General features: G+C 46.6%; 1 protein-coding gene across 1 annotated transcript in view; it reads right to left on the bottom strand.

Moving 5' to 3' along the window:
* itga5 (integrin, alpha 5 (fibronectin receptor, alpha polypeptide)) overlaps positions 1-11,909 on the bottom strand; it is a 31,088-nt gene extending 19,179 nt beyond the window's left edge. Inside the window, exons 1-2 of the mRNA XM_040192481.2 lie at positions 11,439-11,909; positions 3,202-3,332 (exon numbers count right to left, since the gene is read on the bottom strand). Coding sequence (XP_040048415.2) covers positions 3,202-3,332; positions 11,439-11,641 — 334 coding nt within the window. The 5' untranslated portion in view covers positions 11,642-11,909. The remainder of the gene's footprint in view (positions 1-3,201; positions 3,333-11,438) is intronic.
* Positions 11,910-23,000: the final 11,091 nt, after the last annotated feature.

A 23,000-nucleotide genomic window follows, 5' to 3' on the forward strand; every position in this document is an offset into this window, starting at 1 on the left:
CTCATTGACGACAACCAGGGTGAGAATAGGAAAAATACGGCCGTTCTCTTGGCTCGGCCAGGTTTGGACCGGACGAGCTTAACCTCGCTGACCCTTCGCTCTGCTTGACCACCTGGCCACCAACGCTTTGACAGCTGCAGGTGACATGACAGATGGTCAGGGGAGTCAAATTTAAAACCACAACTTTATAGGTGGACAGATGTTACGTCAGTTCAGCAATGGAGATCGAAATGCGCACAAATTGATTCGGCAAGGAAGTCGCATCCCTTCCATATCAAGTCACACGCTGAGGGCCTCAGAGTGTGAGCTGACATCTTTAAGGAAAGTTCAAAAGCAACCGATGCACTCCTTCTTAACCCTTTTTCTTAACCCAGACTCACAAGACGTTGTCAAACCACAGGCATATTGCAAAAGAGCTACATAATGCAAGAGATCATGGCCTATGTTGATGCGAAGAAAGCAGGCTGTCGACCCCCGGCTTTTCCTCCCAGCCAACTCAGCAACCTGGAGCTGCTCCGTGTTTTCGTGGGAAACCGCCAAGGGGCTGGAATCCAAGGATAACATACACAACTGCTTCCTCATAGCGCTTCATGCACACAATTCGGCTATTTTCTCTCTAATTTAATTTCTTAAAATCAGCTCATTCTTCCCATTTGTTTTTTTTACCCTATCTCGCCCTAGTCAACGTGTCTTTATGGCCCTCTCATACGTTTTCAGGAAGTGCTGCTCCCTTTTACCCGAGACAGTTGTGTTTTAACAACACAACCGTATCTCAAACACCAGGGTTCCCTTCAAACATTATTCATTCCCGCACACACAGCAGCGATCCTTTGCACCACAGTCTATGTGTGAAAAGATAAAGTTAATGACAAGACCAGCAAAATAAATGGCCCCAAAATCGGTTTTACTGCATGGTACCTTTTTTTAAAGGTACCATACCAAAATCCCCTTGTAATTCATAACTGTGATAAATGAACTATCTATGTAAAATAGATGGAAGCATCAAGCTCTCACACGGCAGCATTACTACCCGCATTAGTTCCGAGTTCTGTTTGTTATCCGCAACAGTAGGAGGAGATTGGAGATAGAGGGGAAAGTCAGAGACGGATTCCAGCAACATGCCATCCGACCAAAGTCCCCTCGGGAGTCCGGTTAGAGCGCTGCGCTGATGTGACATGGTGCCATTCCCAGTGTCTCCTGGGACCAGCAGAGGAGTGTGGGGGTCTGGAGTGCGTCCGTAGACTCCCTCTAGCCTTTGAACCGTGCGTGAGACAACAGCCATTAGTGCAGGCAGAGCCTCCATGTGTGAGTGCGTGTATTTCTGTGTGTGTGTGTGTGTGTCGGTGGGGTTGAAGACAAATGGCCAAATTCACTCATCACATAAGCCGCCCCTGTGGGAGTACCGACAGCAGGAGAACAGAGCGGAGGAACAAGGGCTCTGGTTTCTCCCTCTTTCCTCCTGCCCCGTCTGGCTTTCTTACCCTGCCTCCCCTTCCTCCCATCCTGTATGTGCCCTTTTCACACCCTCCCTACTGCCCTCGCTGCACTTTCCTCCTCCAAGATCCATAGACGGGCTCTTTATCTCGATGGAGGCGGAAGGCGATGGGAGGGGGCCTTCGGGCCACTTTGACCCAATTAGTTAGGTTAATTAAGAGGGTCCATGGCCCGTGGGCCAGAGCTCAAACACACCAAGAGACAGTGAGACCTATACCACCCAAAACCCTAGTGGAACACAGCACACCTTTTACACAGTCAAGATGGAAGTGAAAATGCCAGTTTAAACTTTTGGGGGTAATATTAAGCGAGTAAGTGAGGAACTTTCAACCAATTCACTGACATCCATCCCTCAATCTACAGATTTAATCAACACGGTATGTATGAGTGTGAGTATACAGCCCTTTGTAGCTTTGTGAGGCATCTAAGCCCCCCCACCCAAGAAATTTCAACTGTATGCAACTTTATTGCTCTAGTACAATAAGAAATATCACATCTGCAGTAAATTAATTCCAGAAATAAATGTCATCCGTGTAAAAGTTGCCGTTTGTCTGCAGATGTCCGTATTTTAATTGTTCCTCGACTGTCCGGTTGTCCATCTGCTGTGATCCAGATGTTGGAACAGACTGACACTCGGAACAGCTTCTTCAAAGGCCCTTGGAAAATATGAAGGACAGCCCAGGGGACTAACCTTCACCGTGAGGCCTTGCTGCTCGCACACAACATCGCTCACTGTGGCCTCCAGCCAACGCTATATTTTATGTTGCAAGAAAAATAACGTACAAAAACAGTGGAGCAAAGGGTACCCAGCACTGGTGTGCCCAATAAAAGAATATTGTTAAACCAGGTCTTGTGAAACAAGTGGAAACTCAGTGGAATTGTCCTTATTGTGCATTACACACAATGAATTTAAATTGGCCCAGATTGCTCAGCTTTGCTTTCTCAGGAAAGACGCCAAAAGCCCCCCCGGCAAGTTAACCTCACACTGTTGCGTGTGTGTTTTTTTAGGGTATGTTCATTCCAAAAGACAGCAGTCATTATACTTTGACCGTCCCTTTTCTCACCTCGCCATGTTTCTGTAGCAGAAGACAGGCTAATGGGTAATCTGACAACATCCTGAAACATGAATCCAATCATCAGACAACCTCCTTGTGTTCTCCCAAACGCTTTAACTTATTCTAACTAGAGCCTTTTTGTCAGGACCGGCAGTGCGTGCTTCACCTGTCGTACAAACAGGACCGTTCTTTGTCAGACCTATTTGTTTATTGGTTGCACTTATCTCCCTTATAACTCCTGGGGCAAGGCAACACAAACACGACCTAGGTGAAAAAAAGAGAATCCTTCAAAAAGTTCTTCAACACCCCATTATCCTTTTCATCCCCAAAGACGGGACAGGAAGAGGAAAGAAAGATTCACCCTGCATTCAGGAACCAAAGCACCGGACAATAGCTCAGTGGAGTGGAACGCTGACGCCTGATCCTGAGCTGTTTGCTGACAACGCGAGCAGAGAGGAAATGCTGATGGCTTGAACAGTGTCCAGAGATGCAGCGGACCTCTGCTGTTTTAAGGGAATTAAAAAAAAAAAAAACACACACCCCGTTTCTCACACAACCAGGCAGTCAGTCAACTCGAGGAGTTCACGGAGGATTTGGTCTGGTTGCTGAGCCACATCCAGACCACCACCAACAGCTCTGTCATGATGCTTACCTTCCGTATCAAAGTCGATGGTGTGACAATCTCTTTGGCTGAGGCTCCACGGGCAGTAGAAGACTGATCCTCCCTCTGTGATGTTCACCTGCTTGGTGTTGGCCTTTGGAGCTCCTATCACCAAACTCACACTGCAAAAGAAGGACAGAAAGCCAATGTTACATCCTTACCAAACCCCATGATCCATTCAAACACGCTAAGCCATTAGCCACAGGTTTGTAGCTCTTAGCCTGGCATGAATTAAATAGCTTTAAATGTGATGCCTGAATGCATTTAACCGCTTTGCAAGCTGTATTCTGACTCACAAGCAAAACATTTTAACAGGTTGCAGCACTGTTTAGCATAATTCCCCATTCAACCGGTGCGGACTGGTACTATGCCATGTGCACATGTGATGCACCTGTGGTGTTCACGGACACACAGCCTGCGCAGTCAGGAGAAACACACACGGACACACAAGCGTCCCCGTAGGAAAACAGAAAAGCAGACAGGCTGCTCGAGGCATTGCTCTTGTTGCTTCAGCTGTGCTACTAAACCACCACGTCCTGGGAGATACACTGTACACCTACAAGACACCTACTTCAACTCGGAGTGAGACTCCGCGAGATGACCGGTGACTCTTGAGATGAATAAGAGAAGAAGAAACGAGAGGGTTAATGGGCAAAACAGAGATTTGGCCAGGGTAAAGTTGGACACAATATCCCTGAGTAGATAATGTGTCTTAAGTGGCTGATTTAGCCATTACCTCACTCTGGACCCACTTGACCCGACAAGCATCACAGCTGCAGCCGCTGGCAAAAGGGTAAAAGGGGCAAGTGACCACCGAGACCAGACGGTGTCTAGGGGGCTCCCAAGCAGGAAGGGCTCACCCTTTCCTGCCCCAGATCATCCAACAGAGCATGAACGTTTACATTTTGGTAAAAAAAAGTAGCATTCCTCCCCCGAAGGGCACTCGGCAGTGTTCAGAGGAAGACGGGGTCAAAACTGCAGTTAAACCGTCCAATATTCCAAGCTTTGTTATCCACCATAATTAATCCCGCTGAACCCACCTATCAACTCAGACACACTAAATTACTAACGTTATGAGATGGCTCCGTGGGAAAAGAATCTAGCAGAAGGAGGCCGGAGTGCGTTGGTGGTCAAGACAAAGCTTCCTAATCATTTCATCATCTATGGTTTTGTAAAAACATTACTACGAGTAGAAGAACGAGAAGCTCACAGAGTCAAACTTGTGGGTTTAATATCCAACGCTGTGGTCACAATACCTCAGGAGAGATGAGATACTGTGCAATGTCAATCCCAAAAAGCGGAGCAGAACCTCCTAGTTTGTGTTAAAAGAGAACAATAGAAAGAAAACAATCAGACTTAGAGAGCAGGAAGCAGACCACACTTCGCTGTGAGAAGGATTACCTTTGCTGAACTTAAAATGTTCTGAGCCGACAAATGAACAGAAATCAACATTTTCCAAATAATCTGGATCCAAGCACATCAACACAACTGGGAGGAACATGAATACACTAACGTTGCCAAGGAAACCGCAGCATCATATTTGTTAAAGCAGATCTGAACACAGCCCAGACGTAGGGAAAATAATATGGGAAATGACCAACAACCTAATCATGCTGTAATCAGCAAACTGGCGATTAAAGAAACTTTTCACTGCCGTACACGGATACACACAGATGTGCGGACACACCGATTGATAACCATCTAAAAAGCACTAAATGAGGAGGAATTAGCATTTAATGGGTCTTTATCTGGCAAAGGATCAGTCGAGAACCAAACTAGTGTTTCTCCGCCCCACACCTTATCTCCAAGCTGGGTGCTCGAAAAGGTGGAGCTTAGCATCATTAGCATTTAATGAAGCTGTAACTGCAGTCGTCTGGGTGCTGCATTACAAATTCCTTTGTGGAAGGAGACAGACTACATGACCGACTCCAGGGATGGGTATGCAAATATATGTAATTGTTATCCGGGTCCTGGAATCCTCAGCCGTTGAGCTGAAGGAAAGACACATTGGTTTCTGTCCTGGCCACTGTGGCGGGTCTGGACAAAGGCAATCTTTGGGACACTTTTGACTGTAAAAAAAAAAAAAAAAGCGAATAAAAAAGGAAATTTTTTGGAGGACGCCGTTCCTTACAAACAAGGTAAATGTGAAACAGTTCAACTGAGCTGTACATTTGTGTAATCCAGTCTCAGCTTTACTGACCAAATAAATATTCAGCTTACAGTCACCAACCACCGCCGGCCATTATCAATTAATTTTACACCACACTCTTTGGGGATTTTACAGACGCAGGGTTGTCAGCCACATCCCTTTTTCGTTTCAGAACCGTATACATTTTACTGCATCTGAATTTAGATTGCTCACAATAGTATTATTGTCATTTCTCTACGTTTAATGGATTTTGTGGTGATATTCAAACTGGTCACTGAAAGTATGCATTTGAATTAGTTGAACGTCTAATAAATGAATAATGTCTAAGTTGCTTTGAAAATTACCAAATATAATATGTTGTTAATTAAATCAAACCGTTTTGCAAAAGCTACATGGACCACAAGATGGCGTTCTAAGGACCACCAGTGGTCGGGAACGTCTCGGAGACAAAAGGATGTTCAGCTCATGGAGGTATTGAAAGCTGCACCATCACACGTTTGATGGGGATCCCAGCTGGCAAAGCTCAGGATGCACCTGAAAAGCCATGACCGATTATTAGGTCACTGACATGTTTTGTCTACTGGAGAATTAAATTACTCCCCACTTGCTCATTCGTCCGTCTCACGTTGCGGTGGATGAACACCAAAACTGTTTCACCAGACAGCAACACGAGCAATGCCTCCTGGAGGGGAACTGGAAGATGTAAAGCTTTGGAAGCTCCATCTCGTCTGGCATGGTCTACCCCACTAGCTGCCATACGGAAGCCACCAATAAAGCATTAATTAAGCTACTGTGAGCAATTTGGGTCAACAGCTTCACTGTGACTGCAACTGGCTTTGTCTCATTTGAGGCTCAAACAATCACAGGGGCATTTTACAAATAAATCCCTCGCCACGCCGCAATTCCCACACCGCAATTCCCACACCGCAACCACGAACGTATGTGGGCTTGCGTTATCAGGGGTGAGGCTGAGTGCTGGAACTTGCTGATGTGACACTATCGCAGCTAATAAAATGTATCACGGAGGCTACAGAAGGAGGCTGTCAGAGGGAAAATTCTTCAGTTACCACCTCCCCAACCCCTCCCCACATCCCCACCTCTTTAGTCTCATTCCACATTTAATTGTATTCCACCCAGCTGCAAAAGCTGATGTCACTTGAACACTAACCGCTTTAAGCTAGAAAGAGGGGGAGGGAAAACAAATCACATATGTTAATCCTGCCAGTGACGGCTGCGATCGCCACCCGCAGTCATCGACGCGGCTCGGCGGACGCTGTGGCACAGGCAAAGGAGTTTTGGCCTTTTCGAAATCACAGAGCTATCAACAAGTGCTTAAACAGCGAAGTCGCTCCAAATCAGCAGAGCAACTCCGACGCAGCGAACTGATCTGAGCCAGAGGCCGCTATAGAGACCCCCCCTCCCTCCCTCAGGGGGGATTTAGAGGGAAAATCCAACATCTCCAGAGAATCACTTCACCGGCATAATTTGATGGTACCTGGATCAATGGGGGTAGACCCCTAGTTGACACGCTGAACAGATGAATGAATCATTGCATGATGTCATCTTGCAGCAATATTGACTTTCCAAAGCACGCGTGGGCACTTAGTGTGAAAGCAGCTGGATGACAGAAATGAGAAGGACAAGTAGCGTGCGTGATGACTTGTTCTAGATCACATGAATATCCTCACGTCCTCTCGGAACCAAGGCCAGACAGAAGCCGCTTTGAGTCCTGACATCCGCCATATGGACGACAGCTACTCTGTGGTGCACGCACACACACACACACACACACACACGCACGCACACGCACACGCACGCACACGCACACACGCGTTCTCAGTGCTGCTGTCCAGGAGCCCGACGATGATGAGAGTAGCAGTGCCTTCCGGGATGGCGTGTGCCGACTACAGAGAGTCTACTGTACAGAGCTGAAGCTGCATTTCTTATCATAATGGTCAGATGGCAGAGTGAGAAGCAGACAGAGGATCTGTATGTTGCTTACAAGTCCGGAGTGAGTATTTCATGACAAGCTAAAGACATTTCCACATTCCGGGATGAACTTGAAAAGGAGCAATTGAGATCTAAAGCCACACCGACCAGTGTGGATCAGACGAGCAGTCTAGCCTGTTGAGGATCTGACTCTAAAAAAAGAGAAATCCCCGGGCATCCTCAAAAGCATAAAAGGGCTGCCGGCCAAGGTAACCAAAAAGGGTTTTTATTGTCAAACAGGAACATTTTACAATTTTTAGTATTTTAAACCAGTGAATTTTTTGGCACTGAGCAGCTGGCAAGAAGTCACCAGTCTGGTATTTGATGGAGCAAAGTCCACACCAAGATGATTTAGCGATTGCTACTTTTAACAGCATGATGTGCAAAACACTGAGTCAATGTGTGAAAACCAGCAGCTGCTCAATGACGAGACATTTTAAACATCCTTCCACTTTTGATCAAATTGACTTACTCCAGCCAACGCATTTTCTTGATCCAAAGTGTTTTCTCACCTCCACCCCCAGTGGCAACCCCCCCCCCTTCCCCTTCCCCTTCCCCCTTTTCACAGTCCAGCCGCTCCAAAATGCTCATACATGGGGGGGTTTAACTGCTGGGGCTTCACACCTCTCCACAATGCCCACGTCAGGGGGTCCGGTCCTCTCACCTCACAATTGAGAGATGGTTGTATTGGACCTGATGATGGGGGAGGGGAGTTGGGGGGGGGAGATTGGGGGGGAAGCAGCTGTTGAAACATTTTGTCTGTTCGCCCACCACGATCCCGGCCACACCCACACATGCATACATGCGAAACGCACATCCACAGACCGTAATGGCCAGAGGTTTACGTCACATTTCCATTACAAAAATGAGATGCTAATTTGAATTCCAGCCAGTGGAATTTTCGCCTTGGCCAAAGATGACGATGGTGTCATTTGCTTACTGCTGCGTAAACAATAACCTCTACCAAATGAACATAGATGAGTTATATAGTGACCTGGGGTTAAAACAAACCAGGCCCCCTGGCAGCCAGAGATTAAATCTAGAAAAGTATGAGTCAGGGCGACCCTGACCGATGGCTAACTCCATTCCTATAGACATGACGTCCTCTAGGCATTCCCAGCTCAATGAAGCAGACTTGACAGAAAGGTCCACGCTGACATCTTTTTCCAGTGAAACGCACACGGGCTCATAATTTAAACCCCCCTTTTACCAATAGACTAGTAAAAGCTAAACAGGCACGTTGTGTTTGAGACAGACTGCATTTTGTAGCCAAGCGAAGTACGTCTCAGCTGACCTACAGACATAAAGGCTCTCAACCTACTGGCCTGGTTATCATAGGTGTGTACAACGCTTGACAACTGGAAATCAACTCAGCCTTTTTTAGTAGAACAATAAAGTCAGAAAGTAATGAGTCATAGTGAAAAGGACTTAAATAGAAAACAGATAACTATTCCTGCCGTCAGACAAAGGGCCCTTTTGTCTGCATTCAACGGCAAGAACCTGGATGAAGAAAAGTTTGGCAACACAAATATACAAGCTGCGCTCCGGCAGCTCCAACACCGACTGGTTTCGTTTAAGAACAACTCCATAGAGAAGAGCACCAATGAAAACAATCACTCAAATGAGAACGATCATATATGAAGGAGGGCCGCTGTGAGAAAACATTGCAGTCTTAGTGGCCAAAGGAGAGACCTCGGTCCAACGTCAACATTAGTCCGACTCTAACCCCGTCAGGGAGGGTGAACTCCAGGCGAGTGACCTGAACGGACAGGCTGAACCCGGCACGTTGTTGTTGTTCATGGCCAAATGTTGTTCATGAGCTAATGCACATCGCCGACACGTCACTGAAACACATGCCAGGACTGCAACAAATCTCCAGCCGAGGGTCGTCCATCACCGGACATTGTTTCTTTTTAACGGCTCTATAAACTCACGGAGCAGTTTCCACTCCAAAATCAAGTGGTTATAAACGTATGTTTCCATGAGAATCCAACATTCAACAGGCACCAGAAGCCGTCTCGTCCCTCCACACACTGTAGGCAAGGTCTAATATCATTTACAGTCCCCGACCCTTTGACTCAGTCTGTCTGCAGCCGTGATCCACTCCCTCATCCCCGCCTGGCACCGGCAAAAGAAAAAAAAGAGGAGGCAGTTACTGTCGTTTGACTATTAAGTCATTTGAGAGTCGGCCCTCAGAAGACTGAGAATGAGAGTTGACCGTCTCCAGTAACGAAGATAACGCACTCAACAGGGGACCATATACCTCTTGCACTTCCTGTGTGTATCTGACAAGCGCTCTCATTCACAGTTCGCAGACACTACCCTCGGGCGATCTTCCATGGTGGGCTGTCTGACAGTGTCTAAACTTAATTTTATTACGCCAGGCCAGAGGGCATGACAGACCCCCGCCACGTACATAAACTTGTTGTCAAGCGTCAAACTGAGAGAAAGTAGGCCTTTGTGCTGGCGGGCTCGCCAGGGGACATTTACGGACGGACGCAGCATCCTCGTCTCTGGATCTGCCATCCGTCTCGTTTTGCTAATCTAAGCGCTGTAGTCCAACCGGCGACGGACAGGCGAACAGCAGCCCATCTTGACGAGAAGAAAACTCCCTGTGCAACCCTCGACTGACCTTCCCCCCCCCTGGATTCCAGCTCCCCTGCTTCTCCCGAGTGTGGGCGATGATGATGATGATGTGACGGCAAAAACAAGAGATAACGGAAAGTTGTTTTGTAACTCTCCTGGCATCTGCTGATACGTCTCCACATCTAAGAGGCTGTGAATGAAAAGTGGCAGATATGCGTGTTGTGCAGATAAAGAGCCATCAGAGCGGTGATAATAATTCTGCTCTTGCGTACTTTGTCTGTGCTTGACATTTGACTTCGGAATACACAGCGTGCACGCGAAAAAAAAGACTGGGCACTGGGTTGTAGGAGGCTACATTTAAACATTAATCCTGTTGTGCGGGAGCTCGGCCTCATCCATGAGCATGGCATCCCTCACTGTAGAAAAGTTCAGATGAAGTCATCACCAGGATGACATCTACTCTGTCTTAACGCTTAATGAGTCGAGGAGAGATGATGGGAGCGCGGCTAGACAGTGGGGGGATGGATGAAATAAAAATAAAATGACATCAGCATGGGAGGAAGTGAGGAGGGGGAGGCTGGAGAGAGAGAGAGAGAGAGAGAAGAGCGGCTCATGCATTCAAGCTTCACGTCCTAAATCATCCAGGCAGAGAGAGGAAGACTCAGAGCAGCAGGCTTTTGCAAGAGAGAGCGCAAGGGGAAGATGGGGTGGGGTTGTCCCTGTGTCCGAGTGTCTCACCGTCCAGGGAAGAGAGGGGGGGGGACACACAGGGACACTAGAGCTGCCGCTGCCGGCCTACTCGGCACAAAGCCCTTCCTCAAATCCCAGCATGCTGGCTGGTCCCGACAGTGGGCCGGGACACAGACGCAGCCAGGAAGACTGATTACGTCTGAGTGAAACCTTCACAGCCTTTTGTTAAGGATTATGTCGACTACAGGTTTTGGTCCCACGGCTCACCAAAGTGTTCTGAGTGTAAATCAATACAAATGTCAAGTTTTTTGGTGGGAAGGGGGGCTTTTCTGCTGCATTCCTGTTGATATTAACACTACGTGCTGTTAAAAACAGAGTCAGGACTCCCCACACTAGTGTTTTCTTTTCTCCTCGTAGTAGTAGGAGACATAATCCCAAGCATGTATGAATCAGTCCTTGGGAGTTCCTCAAAAAGGAAGAACGCAAGAGAATCCCGGCATGCTCGGTGTCACAGGGATCCCATCCCCACGCAGCTGGGGCAGCATCGCAATCAGCAGCCGCATTTCAGACCAATAAGGATTGCTGGAAACAGGCTTTGGAGAACAGTTTAATCCCCAAATCCTAATTGTCAAGAGTGCAAGAGTCACGTTCCGAAAACGTCCTCCATAAACTGCAGCGTGGAAATAGAAATGTTTGGGCAAAACATTTAGTCCGCCCCCATGGAAAGTTTGCAACACATTCGCACAATTTTTCAGACTCCACTTAACAGAATAACAGTACTTATGCTCTAAAAAACAAAACAGAAACCACTCACCTGGCAGCATCGGCCAGATAAAAATCTACAGCATATCCGAAGTAGCTCCCGTTAGGTCCGCTGTACACAGCCGGCTTCTCCACGTCCAAGTTAAACGCCTCGCACGCAGGAACCGCGAGCAGCAGCGCGCTGCCGCAGAGGAGCGCGCGGACGAGGAGGGCGAGCGGCCGCGGCGTCTTTGCGCGAGAGCGTCCCAAGCCCATGTCTGAGAATAAAACCAATCCTCTCGAATTGACGTTCGGTGTGGAACTTTGTCCCAGTCTCCGGCGCCTCTCGAGTCGGCGAATCAAGCGTGGAAAAAGTTGTTGTGTGTGGGATTTTTTTTTTTTTTTGGAGCTAAATCTGCATCGCTGTGACTGAGACCGGCCGGTGTGTCATTAACGCTCCTCCGGCAGCTCCTCTCAGCGTCTCCTCTCTCTCTCTCTCTCTCTCTCTCTCTCTCTGTCTCTCTCTCTCTCTCTGCGGGCCCACGCCTCCTCTGCTCGCCGACTCGCGGAGGAGCAGGGAGTTCCCACTCCCGTGACAAAGTTTGGAACAGAAGGAGGAGTCTGTGATTCCTTTAAAAAAATAATATAAAATAAATAAAAGACACTTCTCGTCGACGTTTCTATCGTGTTTACCGATGTGGTCACTTTTATCGGCAACACAAGATAATTAACCAGAAAGAACAATGGATCCAAAAATCCCCCCCTTTTGATTTTTATCTCACAGTTATCTTGAGCTTTTGTTATTTGCTCGAAGGTGATGAGAAGGTCAATGGAGCTGCACGTGGCCAACCAACACTGATCAAGTTAGTATAAATTGTTTTTTATGGAAGCTCCAGATCCTTCGATGATTCAATTAACAACGTAAAACCAGACAAATAAACTGTCAATGCTCCACTGGTCCAATGAACATCCCAAATATTCCATTCTCAAAGACTTATTTGTGTAACTCCACACTAATGACCCCTTTCTCGCACACCCCTTGCACCTCAACGAGTGATCCACGTGTATTTCCATCTAATTACAGGCGGCGTTCGTCTCATTTGGGCATGTGATGTCCTCCTGGGCTGTGTCTGCCTCTGAGTCACACGAGACGGAGGAAAGTGGTTAGGCAGCTACTCACTGAACCGTCAATAAACCTATCCTGCCCCGGCTGGAATTAGTGACTGTTGGTTTAGCTGATTCACTTGAAGCCTCCAGGATTGAACACAGAGGCCAAATTTGGCCGTGTGGCAGTAAAGCAACATGAACTCTCTATCAAGTGCTGCTCGTATTTATAACCCGTCTGAAGCTCCGCGACGCGGCGAGCGAAGCCTGACCGTAGACTGATGGGTAGAAATAGTGAGTGTCTGTGTGGGGGTCACAGCTGTTGGGGGCACTCGGTGGTTCAAAGCCTTAATCCTGCAGGGGTCTCTCACTCTGTTTTTAGGCCCTCGGGATGAGTCGAGTTGACAGAACGCCAGACAATATGTGGCCGTCAACGTTATTTGGAGACAAAACTCTCCCTCTGAAGTCACGGTTTGGTTTTCAGAATCCCCGTCACATGCAAACTGTCAGATGAGTGGGTGTTTGTGTAATCTGCCACAATCAAACTTCTGACATTCTGATGCCTTTGGCCATCACAGCAGGGCCGTATATATAGACTGTCCTTTTCCCCAGGGAGCCAAATACCAACAATTTGTCACTCCCCTTCTCGTCCGATAACAGTGCTACCGATAAGATAAATACACGCCTAGTGTGTTTGTGCGCTTCATAGCTAGCATGCACAAGGCCTGGTCCTTGCAGCGTGCACTGTGGAACGCGGTGACTAACTTTAGCCACTGTGGCCACATAGTCATTTACATACAGACCTCGTGCATGGGGATAGTTGAAGGGGGCGAGCAAACACTTTGATTCATTGATAATCCCGGTATCAGCTCTGTCTTTGTCTTCTTTAAAGCCTGATTGAACGGCACGGATTGAATCCTGTCTGTCCACCCACAGTTATCTATTTGACAACGTAAAGGATCAGGATTTGCCAGGAGATAGGAGAAATATTCCTTTCAAGTGTTTTTGCCCCCTTCTCTCTCTCTCTCTCTCTGTCATGCAGAAGCCCCTTAACCTACAAGCCGGTGTACTTTGGTGTTTGAAAAAAAAAACAGAGAGCCTGTTCCGCTTTTGGTGACGCAGAATTGGGTCTGGCTAACTGAACAGTATTTTCCGTCTCACTCTGACTGGGATTTCTGTTGAGAAAGAGGGGGGGGGGGGGGGGGGGGGAGTGGTTTTATTCCAATGCCTCTACTTCGCCCTCATCGTTTGGCCGCTATGGCAACAGATCTGAAGTGCAGCAAAACACTTTAAAAACATTTGACAGGACTCTACTGTGCACGCCGACTGTTCTAAATATAGACCTGACACATTAGTACTTTAGCAAAGCCAGGCATTTAAATGTACAGGCACATGCACACATTCACTCTCTCTGTTCATAAGTGAGCAATTTGCTTTCTCACAGATTATAAATAGCATTTCCCACAGGCCACTTAGTGGCCCTTTCGTAGAAGTTATATCAAGATACTAAGGTGTGAGTTCACTGTTTTCATGCAACTGCTTTTCAGCCTCGCTTCAGCTGTTTCACCCTGCTTTTGGTCTTTATGCTAAGCTACGCTAACCATCTCCTAACTCTTAACAGTTTAGTTTGAACAGTTTACCCTACATGTATCTGTTTCTCCATTTCTCCATTTTATAACAATTAGAATGGCAAATCTCTGTTTGCACTCTGACCCAGAAGTCTTCACCTGATTACATGAAGAACATAGAGCAAACTTTCTATATTAATTTATATATTCTGAATTCTTTTTTTTTTGTGGAAAAATCTGTATTTGTTTGTGGCTGTTGACAGTAGTCTTATTAAAGTCCTATCCTCAAATGCCAAACTATTCCTTTAAACTTCAAAATAAAGGTGTGGTCTGTGACTCCAATTCAGCAAACCATCACGGCATCTAACTACCACTTTCAAATGATCGCCATTGGCCCCCGAGGCACCGACCCCCTGCATGTCTATTCTCTTTGTAGCACACACAGTGAGCTGACACCGTTGTTCTCCACGGGAGCCGGGTGGCGAGACACCCTGATGGCTGCCGTTAGGCAACTGCCAGTGTTTTAAGTCTCTGAATAAACACCATCTACCACTCGGGAACAGACGGCATATAAATGGTCACAACAGGCAACTTGATACTATAGTTTGTATAGAGCCAAGTCAACAGTGAGAACAGCGAGGCGAATTTAACATTTCCCGTTTAGGCCAGTTAATTTCGGATGTATTGGATTTGTGACTTAGATGTGGATCAAATATCTTGTTGAGCATGAAAATTGAAGGGAACGATGGAAAAACGTGGTTTCTGATCAAGGGGGCAGTTCCTATGCACAGCATTAGTCTTTGAGAAGAATGGACTAATGAGGCTTAGATCCAAACCGGCTTTTATCTCAACAGTAAGCCTGAAACCTGCCATGGAATGCCTCCTGAAACACAGAGCAAACTTTCCTTCTCTTCCCCCCTCTCGCGTTTCCCCTTAACCGTAGAAAACCCAGTGATACACATCTTACAGGCAGGAAATTCCTCCAATGTAAAAGCCTCTCTAGGCTTCCTGTTTCGGCCAGTGCCTACACTTTCCGTTACGCACACACACAAACACAAACACACGCCGTGTTCCTATAGGCTGCGCTTTCCCTCCTCGCCTCTGTAACATTCCCCATGTACAAGGAGGAAAAGGTGGCGAGGTGTTGTGTGACGCTGCGGCCAATCTGAGGCACTGCACGCTGGATGACAGATTTGTCACGAAAGGGGTGGAAGTCCTGAGCGGTGCTGTTGCCACATCCACTGTCCAATGTTTTCAACACAAGCTCTTAGCAACATCGTAGCTGAGTGAATCATGTGATTGTTTCAGACATAGAAATCATCACGTAGGCTCCTTACAAGGCAAAGACCACCCGCACTTCTGCATTATGGTTTCCTCTTGTAAGTTTGAACCCGTCAATCCAGACCACGCGCGTGTGCACGAGATGATGGCAGCAGGGCCCGTTGTTTAGTCGCTTTGTTAAAATTAGCAACTAAACAACTCCGCTACACTCCGTAACGCACACAAGTGTCCCCTGTCACAACTGGCACTCTGGTTCAAGCAGCGTTAAGTCTCCGTTCAACCCCACTGGACTTGTTTGCTGAAAAAAACAACTCCCTAAGTGTTTGCATGAAATGCTTGACATGCTTCAATGGAAGGTCACTCAGGCAGAGTGGCCCAGCTGACACAAGACAAGATGCAAAAAAAAAAAAAAAAAGCAAGGTGGGCTTTCTAGAAAAGCCTCTTAAATACCAGAATACCGCACTTGGTAACGCTCCGAGTTGAATCACAGCCGGCTACATGTGCAGGTTATCATAATGAAAGAGCAACAAATAGAACCTCGGAGCGTACGATTCCAAAACTGAGTCCTTGTAAAAAGCTGCGAACAGGACTGTGTGAGTTAAAACGTTGTACGAGCCGTGTGTGCACAGCCAGTCGTCCAGCTTTTGCATTCAGGTTCGGTACTCGGGGTGTCGTGTTTTATTTGGATGGCCTATTTGTCTCTCAGAGTAATGGGGTGCCCCCTCCCCCCCCCCCCCCCCCCCCCCCACCTCCCTGTGACCTCCTCCCGTGCGTCGCTGTTAGGGCGGCCGTGCCGCGGGGCAGCCGCCGCCGCCGTGCGCGGAGAGAAGTGGAGGAATGTGGCTGTAAAATGTGTATCTGGGGGTACAGCAAGAGAGGGTGGGAATCAATGTGGTCGCGGAAGAGCCCCTGGGTATTCTTTCACAAGCAAATAAACACACACCAACAATCATTCGTGCACGCTCACCAATTCGCCTCCGTTACTTTCCCACACTCACTCGCTCGGCCACATGTTTGACACAATCATTTGGGAAATTGTTGCACTCGACTTCCCATGACAAAAACAAATTGCACTGCGTCTTCTTATGTTAATGGACCCTTAAAAAGGCCTTTGGCAGCTCCACTTGGGTTGTGACTTGTGATGCCACCAGGAGACACAATACTGATACTTTCAACACTTCATCAGCTGAATGAGCGACGTGCACGTCCTCCATTTCTAGATGATACAACAACAAGTACGTGTCAGTAAGGCAGGTGCACAAAAGCAACGTTTGTTAGCATCATGTATCATCTCCACCGATGGGTGGAACGCATTATTCCACGGTTTCCTGAATGTTTCTGGTTTAACTTCCTTCCTGTGGTCAACATTGACATTTATCAAATCATGCCAAGAGCTTAGACACCTCTGCAGTTTCCTTTTCATTTGCTGTTGACGGTGTGTTTTAATCCCCAGGGGACCAGGAATGTTTCAGAGATTTCCATCTGGATAGAAGTACTAAAGTGACCGTTAGTCCAACCTCGGCACCCCTCGAGTCACGCCGCTTCTGGCGACTCCCACTTTAAAATCTCTATTACTCAAATCCCCTCACTTATCTGTTCGCTTCCTGCTGTGCTGTGTGTCCTGTGCAAAGCTGATGAGTAACGCCGAGCGTCCTCAGCCGTGTCACCTTCTATGAACATTAAAAAAAGATGGTGAGTCACAATGCCAGTTAAAATGTTACACCCCTCCCCCTTCCTCAAGTTAATCTGTGCTGCTCCTCCTTATAAGTCAATGTTGATGTTAATGCTGTCCAGACCACCGAGGTGTCACGCACACTCACACCGCCTTATATAGAAGCCGTCAGAGGTTTATGATCAGTGCATTAGTAGTATCAGCCGGTGCGAAGCAACGCGCGGAGGGTATTCTGTCATCTTGCTAATGTACAAGTCATGGCGAGGTCACACCCCAGGGTGGTCTGGTGAAGCAGCCATACCTCTCCCTTATATGAGGGGGTTCTGGGAAATGATTGACATGGTTAGTCATTTGGTAGGGGGGCGAGATTGATGAAGGCTTTGGAGAAGACTTGGCACAGAGCATTTCCTCGTCCCAGGTATAGAGTTACATCCCAAACAAACCTAAAGCATGCACACAAGCAAACAGCGCGGAGGGGAAGTGTCTTCTCTGATGACAGGGTGCGAGGTCAGCGGTGTTGTTGTGGTCCAACCGCAGGTTTTTTCATCCACTTGAAACCGGAGACATCGCAGGTTCACGTGTTATCAGAAAAGGATCTCCACCTAATCTCCACCTGTTCTGCGCATTTATTTGTTAAATAACATGAAAAAAGAGCATGTGAGCAGCAGTGGATTATATGACGTGTATATTCATGTGCTAAGTCATCATTGTGATTGAAAGAATAGCTGGTGTTGGTGGAGGGGGAATCCAGTCAAGCATGGTTATTGCTTCTGCAACTAGCTCTGAGACGTCTCCATGGAAAATCTTTTTATTGGGCCTTCTTTCTTTTGGGACAATCGTTAATACTTCTGTGACTACTCTCCTGTGCCGTAAGGAATTTATAGCTCAAACAGCCCGTACCCAACTAAAAATAGCTCTAGCCTTTTATTCCGCACAGCAAAGGTAAATTTATTCACTGCCACATCCAAATCACAGGCGGGTCCTTTTAAGTCCTGATTTCGTGACATTGATCGGCTGTTGTTGCCATTTTTTTTCATCTGGGAACATATTGCTGCATAATTAGTGCCATGCTGCCGCAGCCAAGTATTGGGCACAAACAATCCAAGTCTTCCTGCGTTTGTGTTGAGGAATGTTGTGTTTTGGTGCTGCTGATGAATCGCCTGCCCTTCAAAGGAAAAGAGACTCATTTCCCAACTTATTTAATGTCACATACTCAGCCAAAATGTGTTCATGTCTGATTGCTCTCCCTAGGGCCATGATTAATGCTGCGTTGTTTGTCTCATTTAAGAACATGACAATCACACTTGTAATTATACAATTATATGCATTGTAGTTATAACACTGGCCAAAGGTATTTTTCCTTTAACTATATAATATAACATAGCTTAGGGCTTAGCAAAGGACCACCTACACACCGGAGCAGAGGTGGTGCCTCCACTGTGGGAACAGGACATTTCAACAATAGAAATGTAACTAACACTGAAAACATTTTCCATCGTGGAACACCCAGGTGGAAACAACAGGAAAACATTATCTCGCCAGTAGGCAACGTCCCATAAACCCACCCATCACCTAATGAGTGCACTTTCAAAACATATGCATGCAGTGTCCTACCTCTAAATCGCATCAGGGTACGGGGATACTTTTCCACTCCCACTCAGTATGCTGTCTTTTTATGTTTAAGTCTCCCAAATGTCTGAGTTAATGCCTATGGAGGTCGTGAAGGTTGACTTAGAAGATGGGTTTGGTCCATGCAAGGGCAGTGGAACTGCAAAAAAATCATTACCATTTGGTTTCCACCTTCTAATACTCATTCAGGAAGTGACGTTGCAGCCGTGAAGGCTGATTCATCTCCACCTGGAGACTAAATGTCTCACTAGGAATAGAAATTGACCATTCATGGTAATAGCTTTCTAACACAAAGACCGCTAAGTGTCAACACCTAATGTTTGTGTTTAAAATGTTGATTTATTCTCCCTAACAAATTCCCTTTGGAGCGACTGTGCTGCCGATGCCTTGTGACTTCTTCCAATGCTCTTCCGACTGTGGTTCTAAATAAGGAAGTGTATTTCTCTGTAGCACTCACTGTCCCTGCTTATGACCTGACATGCAGCTCAAGCACAATGAAGTGAAGCCTCTGTTCTTTTTCGCCCGATGTCCCACACATGACCGGCGTGGACCTTCTCCGGGCAAATGGGAAGAGGGCAAAGGAGAGGAAACAAGAGGAGATAAGAGGAGACTAAAATTCAGTTGCCTGTATAAAAATGAGAAGAGCGGAAAGAAGAGGAGGGGAAAGGAGATAAGAGGTGATGAGACACAACGAGTAGAGTACAGAGTAGACAACGTGAGACTAAAAGGTCTGGTTTTCCATCTGATTCATAAATCTTCCGATCGGAAGTCCCAATGGCCCCAAATTACTCCAGTGCTATTCCGATTTCAGACGTACTTTGTCCAATAAAAAAGAAAAACTATTACACCATCCTCAACTTTCCACATTTTCTCCGCCCATGTGTATCTTCTAACACGCTGCTGGCTAAATTTCCACATGCTGTCAGCGGTAAGTTCAAAGCTGAAGCTGGGTGGTTATCTGTGTGTGTGCATGTGGTTGTGGTTACGTGGATTTAACCCCTTAAGCCAAACCAATAAGACGTCAAGAAATATTGTATTTTCTCACATTTGCAGCGGGCTCAGTTGAGTTATCTCAGTTAAGTATCATGCTGGCTTCTAGTTTATCAGTCAGTGTGCTCATCTTCCGCTTGCTCATTCTCTGATGAGGAACACTGACGAGTTGATGCTCCCTTCTCAGGAAGACTATGAGGGCAAATAACGGTTAAAAATCTCTTATCTCCCCAATTCTTTCATTTTTTTTTGCCTGCTTAGCTTCCCCTCCCCACTTCCTCTCCTGCGTCACTCCTCCAGTGGTTCCCTCCGGGGCCGTGCCGTGAAAGGCTCCCTCCTCGAGGGCCGTGCGTCTGGTTTCTATTAGTGATTTGGCACAGAGCTCTGTGTGCGTTCTGCATAGGTACGGGAGCTGTAAAGACAGAGATTTCCCCTTTACAACACAGGCCCCCCCCCCCCCCCCCCCCCCCCCCAACCTTCAGTTTTTCTCTTGCACTTTGACTCACACACACACACACGTGCACAAGCACAATGTACAAATCCACTGTCACCTCCCCGAGACAAGGGACATGAGACAACCCGGAACATTTGACTCTCCCGGTAAAGTTGGTTGTGATAACACACTGGTTTCCATGCGCAACAAGTAGGAGTCGAGTCCCCGAGGAGCTGCTTTCACGGGCGTGTCCGCTCTCTTTGGACGGATCCACCTCACGTCATCAGGATCTGGCCAGACCTCAGCCACTAAGGCGCTGGGGAGAAATACCTTTTTGTCTTGTAATACCCCCATGTGATGTGAATAATAATGAACTGGAGGATGAGAACACATGTTGGAGGAGCCTGTGAGAAGAGTCATCATCTTCATTTCAGAAATAATTACATGAATCCTGTGGGAATAAAAGCCACTGTTGTAGATCCAGCAACAAAAAGTGATTTCCAATAAGATATTTTTGGTCATGTCTTTGTCCATTAACTTAAAAATAAAACATCCATACATTATACATTAGCATAACATACCTTGTTGGAAGTTTCAGTTCAAGCAAGTACAAAATGATCAAAACTGGAAGGGCATTCAATCATGATATTCATATTGATTCATCATATTACAAAAGGTGGAACTGCTTTGACTGTCCGTCTGAGCAGCACAAAAAAAGGTGGAGCACCCTAAAAAGACATTTTCATTAGGAATAATCAATAGGCTCAATAGACACAGATCCTGAGATGAGTCCAACTCCAAAGATCTGGTACCTACACACCCATATTCCATTTTAACATTTCTGACCACACAATGCCTTTGTGGGAAACACCCCCGTCTTACGAACTACGTCCACGGTGTGAAATGCGGGCTTTCCGAATAAAAATGTGACGGCTCCAGGCCCGAGTTGAGATAAACCTCGTGACAGAACCACTTTTATCTCCTACCACGCACAAGGATCATTATACAGCAGTTTTAGGGCTGGGCGGCAGGTAAACTCGTGGGCTCCAACAGTCCTTTCTGATACGTGACCTTCATCAAAAGGAGCAGCTTTCCTTCCCCTTCCTGACAGCCTCCTGAATCAGTGATCGTTATCCTGGCGTGCTAGCACGGAGGCAGTGCTTTCTTTTCTTGCCCAGATTCAGAGACTTCCCCCTGTCTACACAGCGCGTTCCCGTGCCTGCCGCTGTAATTGCTTCCATGTCTCTCAGTTGTGGTGCGGGCCATGCTGATGATGTTAGAAAGAGGTGGAGAGGGAAGGTTTTGGATGAGGGCAGCAAAGCCCAGCTGGGTGGGGTCATTAACTCTCAAACCCCATTCTCTCAGCTGAGGAGGCTCGCACGTTGACGACAGAGTGGATGGAGAGCGGATCTCTCCCCGTGCACTCTCTGTGAGTAAGGCTTTCCTTTGCTCATAACGTGCTATTTCCATAGAAGCCATGTCAGGCGTCCTTACGTCTCCAACCGCAACCTCCCACAGCCAATTAAAGTCACCGCGTAGACTTAGGAGAAAAGGAATGAGGTAAATTCAGTACAGCGCATTGTGAAAGGCCCTTAGATGTGAAGTGGACTGATAGGAAACAGACTGAAAACATGATTGATAAATCATTATGGTTCCACGCTTTTGATCCGGGGCTCTGGAGAGAGATCTAAAGATGATCTTTTCTTTTCGCATGTCAACACATGTCAGTCTGATAAAAAAAAAAAGCCCCAGCAAGAAGGAATGACCTCAGTGCCCAGACTATACTACCCAGGTGTTTAGGCGCTCCACATCTTGGCCCAAGAATCCTTCAGGTGTCATCTGGTTCCTCTGACCTTGACCTGCCAGGTGTTCCCCCTCTTCTCCAAAAGAAGCCTTTTGGTGGGAACAGATTGGAGGTGGCACCAGGACAAGCAGGCCTTTCTTGAGAAGAGACGGGCTGATTCCACTGCTGGGATCTGGAGGGTTATCACCACGTAACCACTGATCTGAGGATGGCCCACAGTTCCTTGATGATTACTGATATTCACACTCATGATCATCTTTTCAATAAGAATGCATTGATAACTGGGGTTTTGTGGTAAAGGAAGCCTCACAGATGTAACACAAAGACGGGGTTATTTCTCTCTGGCTTCGGGCTGTGACTGCACTCGGACACGTCAGTGATGCAACACATATTCCAGTTTGGGTTTTGCAGGGAGTTACGTGCTAGACCAAGTGTTTCTTGACCGGGCACAGAGGCTTCCCGGAGTCGTGTCATCAGTGGGAGGTTGCTCGCTGTGGTTTCCTTTTTGACATACTTGACAGAGTGAGTAACACAATAATAGCTTCAAAGCTGCTGAACTACGTATTTGCTTAAGAATAAAAAATAAACCTTGAATAAGGTATAATTGGGGAAGGCCGGCTTCTGACAGAGATGCAGAACATATCAAACAACTTACCATCACAAATCTCTTCTTCTTGTGTATTATTTTCACAACTTATATTTTCTCGTCTTGTTATGGTCTTATTCTTGTTATAACCTGTCAAGGGACTACATATGCAAATGAGATAAAGCTAAAAGTACATCTGTTAAAAAATATGTCTTTGTATTGTAATTCGAGGAGGAAAAGCATCTCAACATGACTAACACAGATTCATTTAAAAGAATAGTTTGATATTTCGGTTATTGGCTTTCTTTAGCAACTAGAAAAGGCATTTCCTGCTGAAAATGCGTTGGAATGCAAAAAGCTGAAAGCTGCACTGAATATTTAAAAATAGCTGAAAATACAGAAAGTTGAAGGGAATTTGAATACATTTGCTGAATATTTAAAAATAGCTGAAAATACAGAAAGTTGAAGGGAATTTGAGTACATTTGCTGAATATTTGAAAATAGCTGAAAATACAGAAAGTTGAAGGGAATTTGAATACATTTGCTGAAATAAAAGATATTAGAAAAG

The sequence above is a fragment of the Gasterosteus aculeatus genome, chromosome 2 (assembly GCF_964276395.1).
Source record: "Gasterosteus aculeatus chromosome 2, fGasAcu3.hap1.1, whole genome shotgun sequence".
Taxonomy (NCBI): Eukaryota; Metazoa; Chordata; class Actinopteri; order Perciformes; family Gasterosteidae; genus Gasterosteus; species Gasterosteus aculeatus.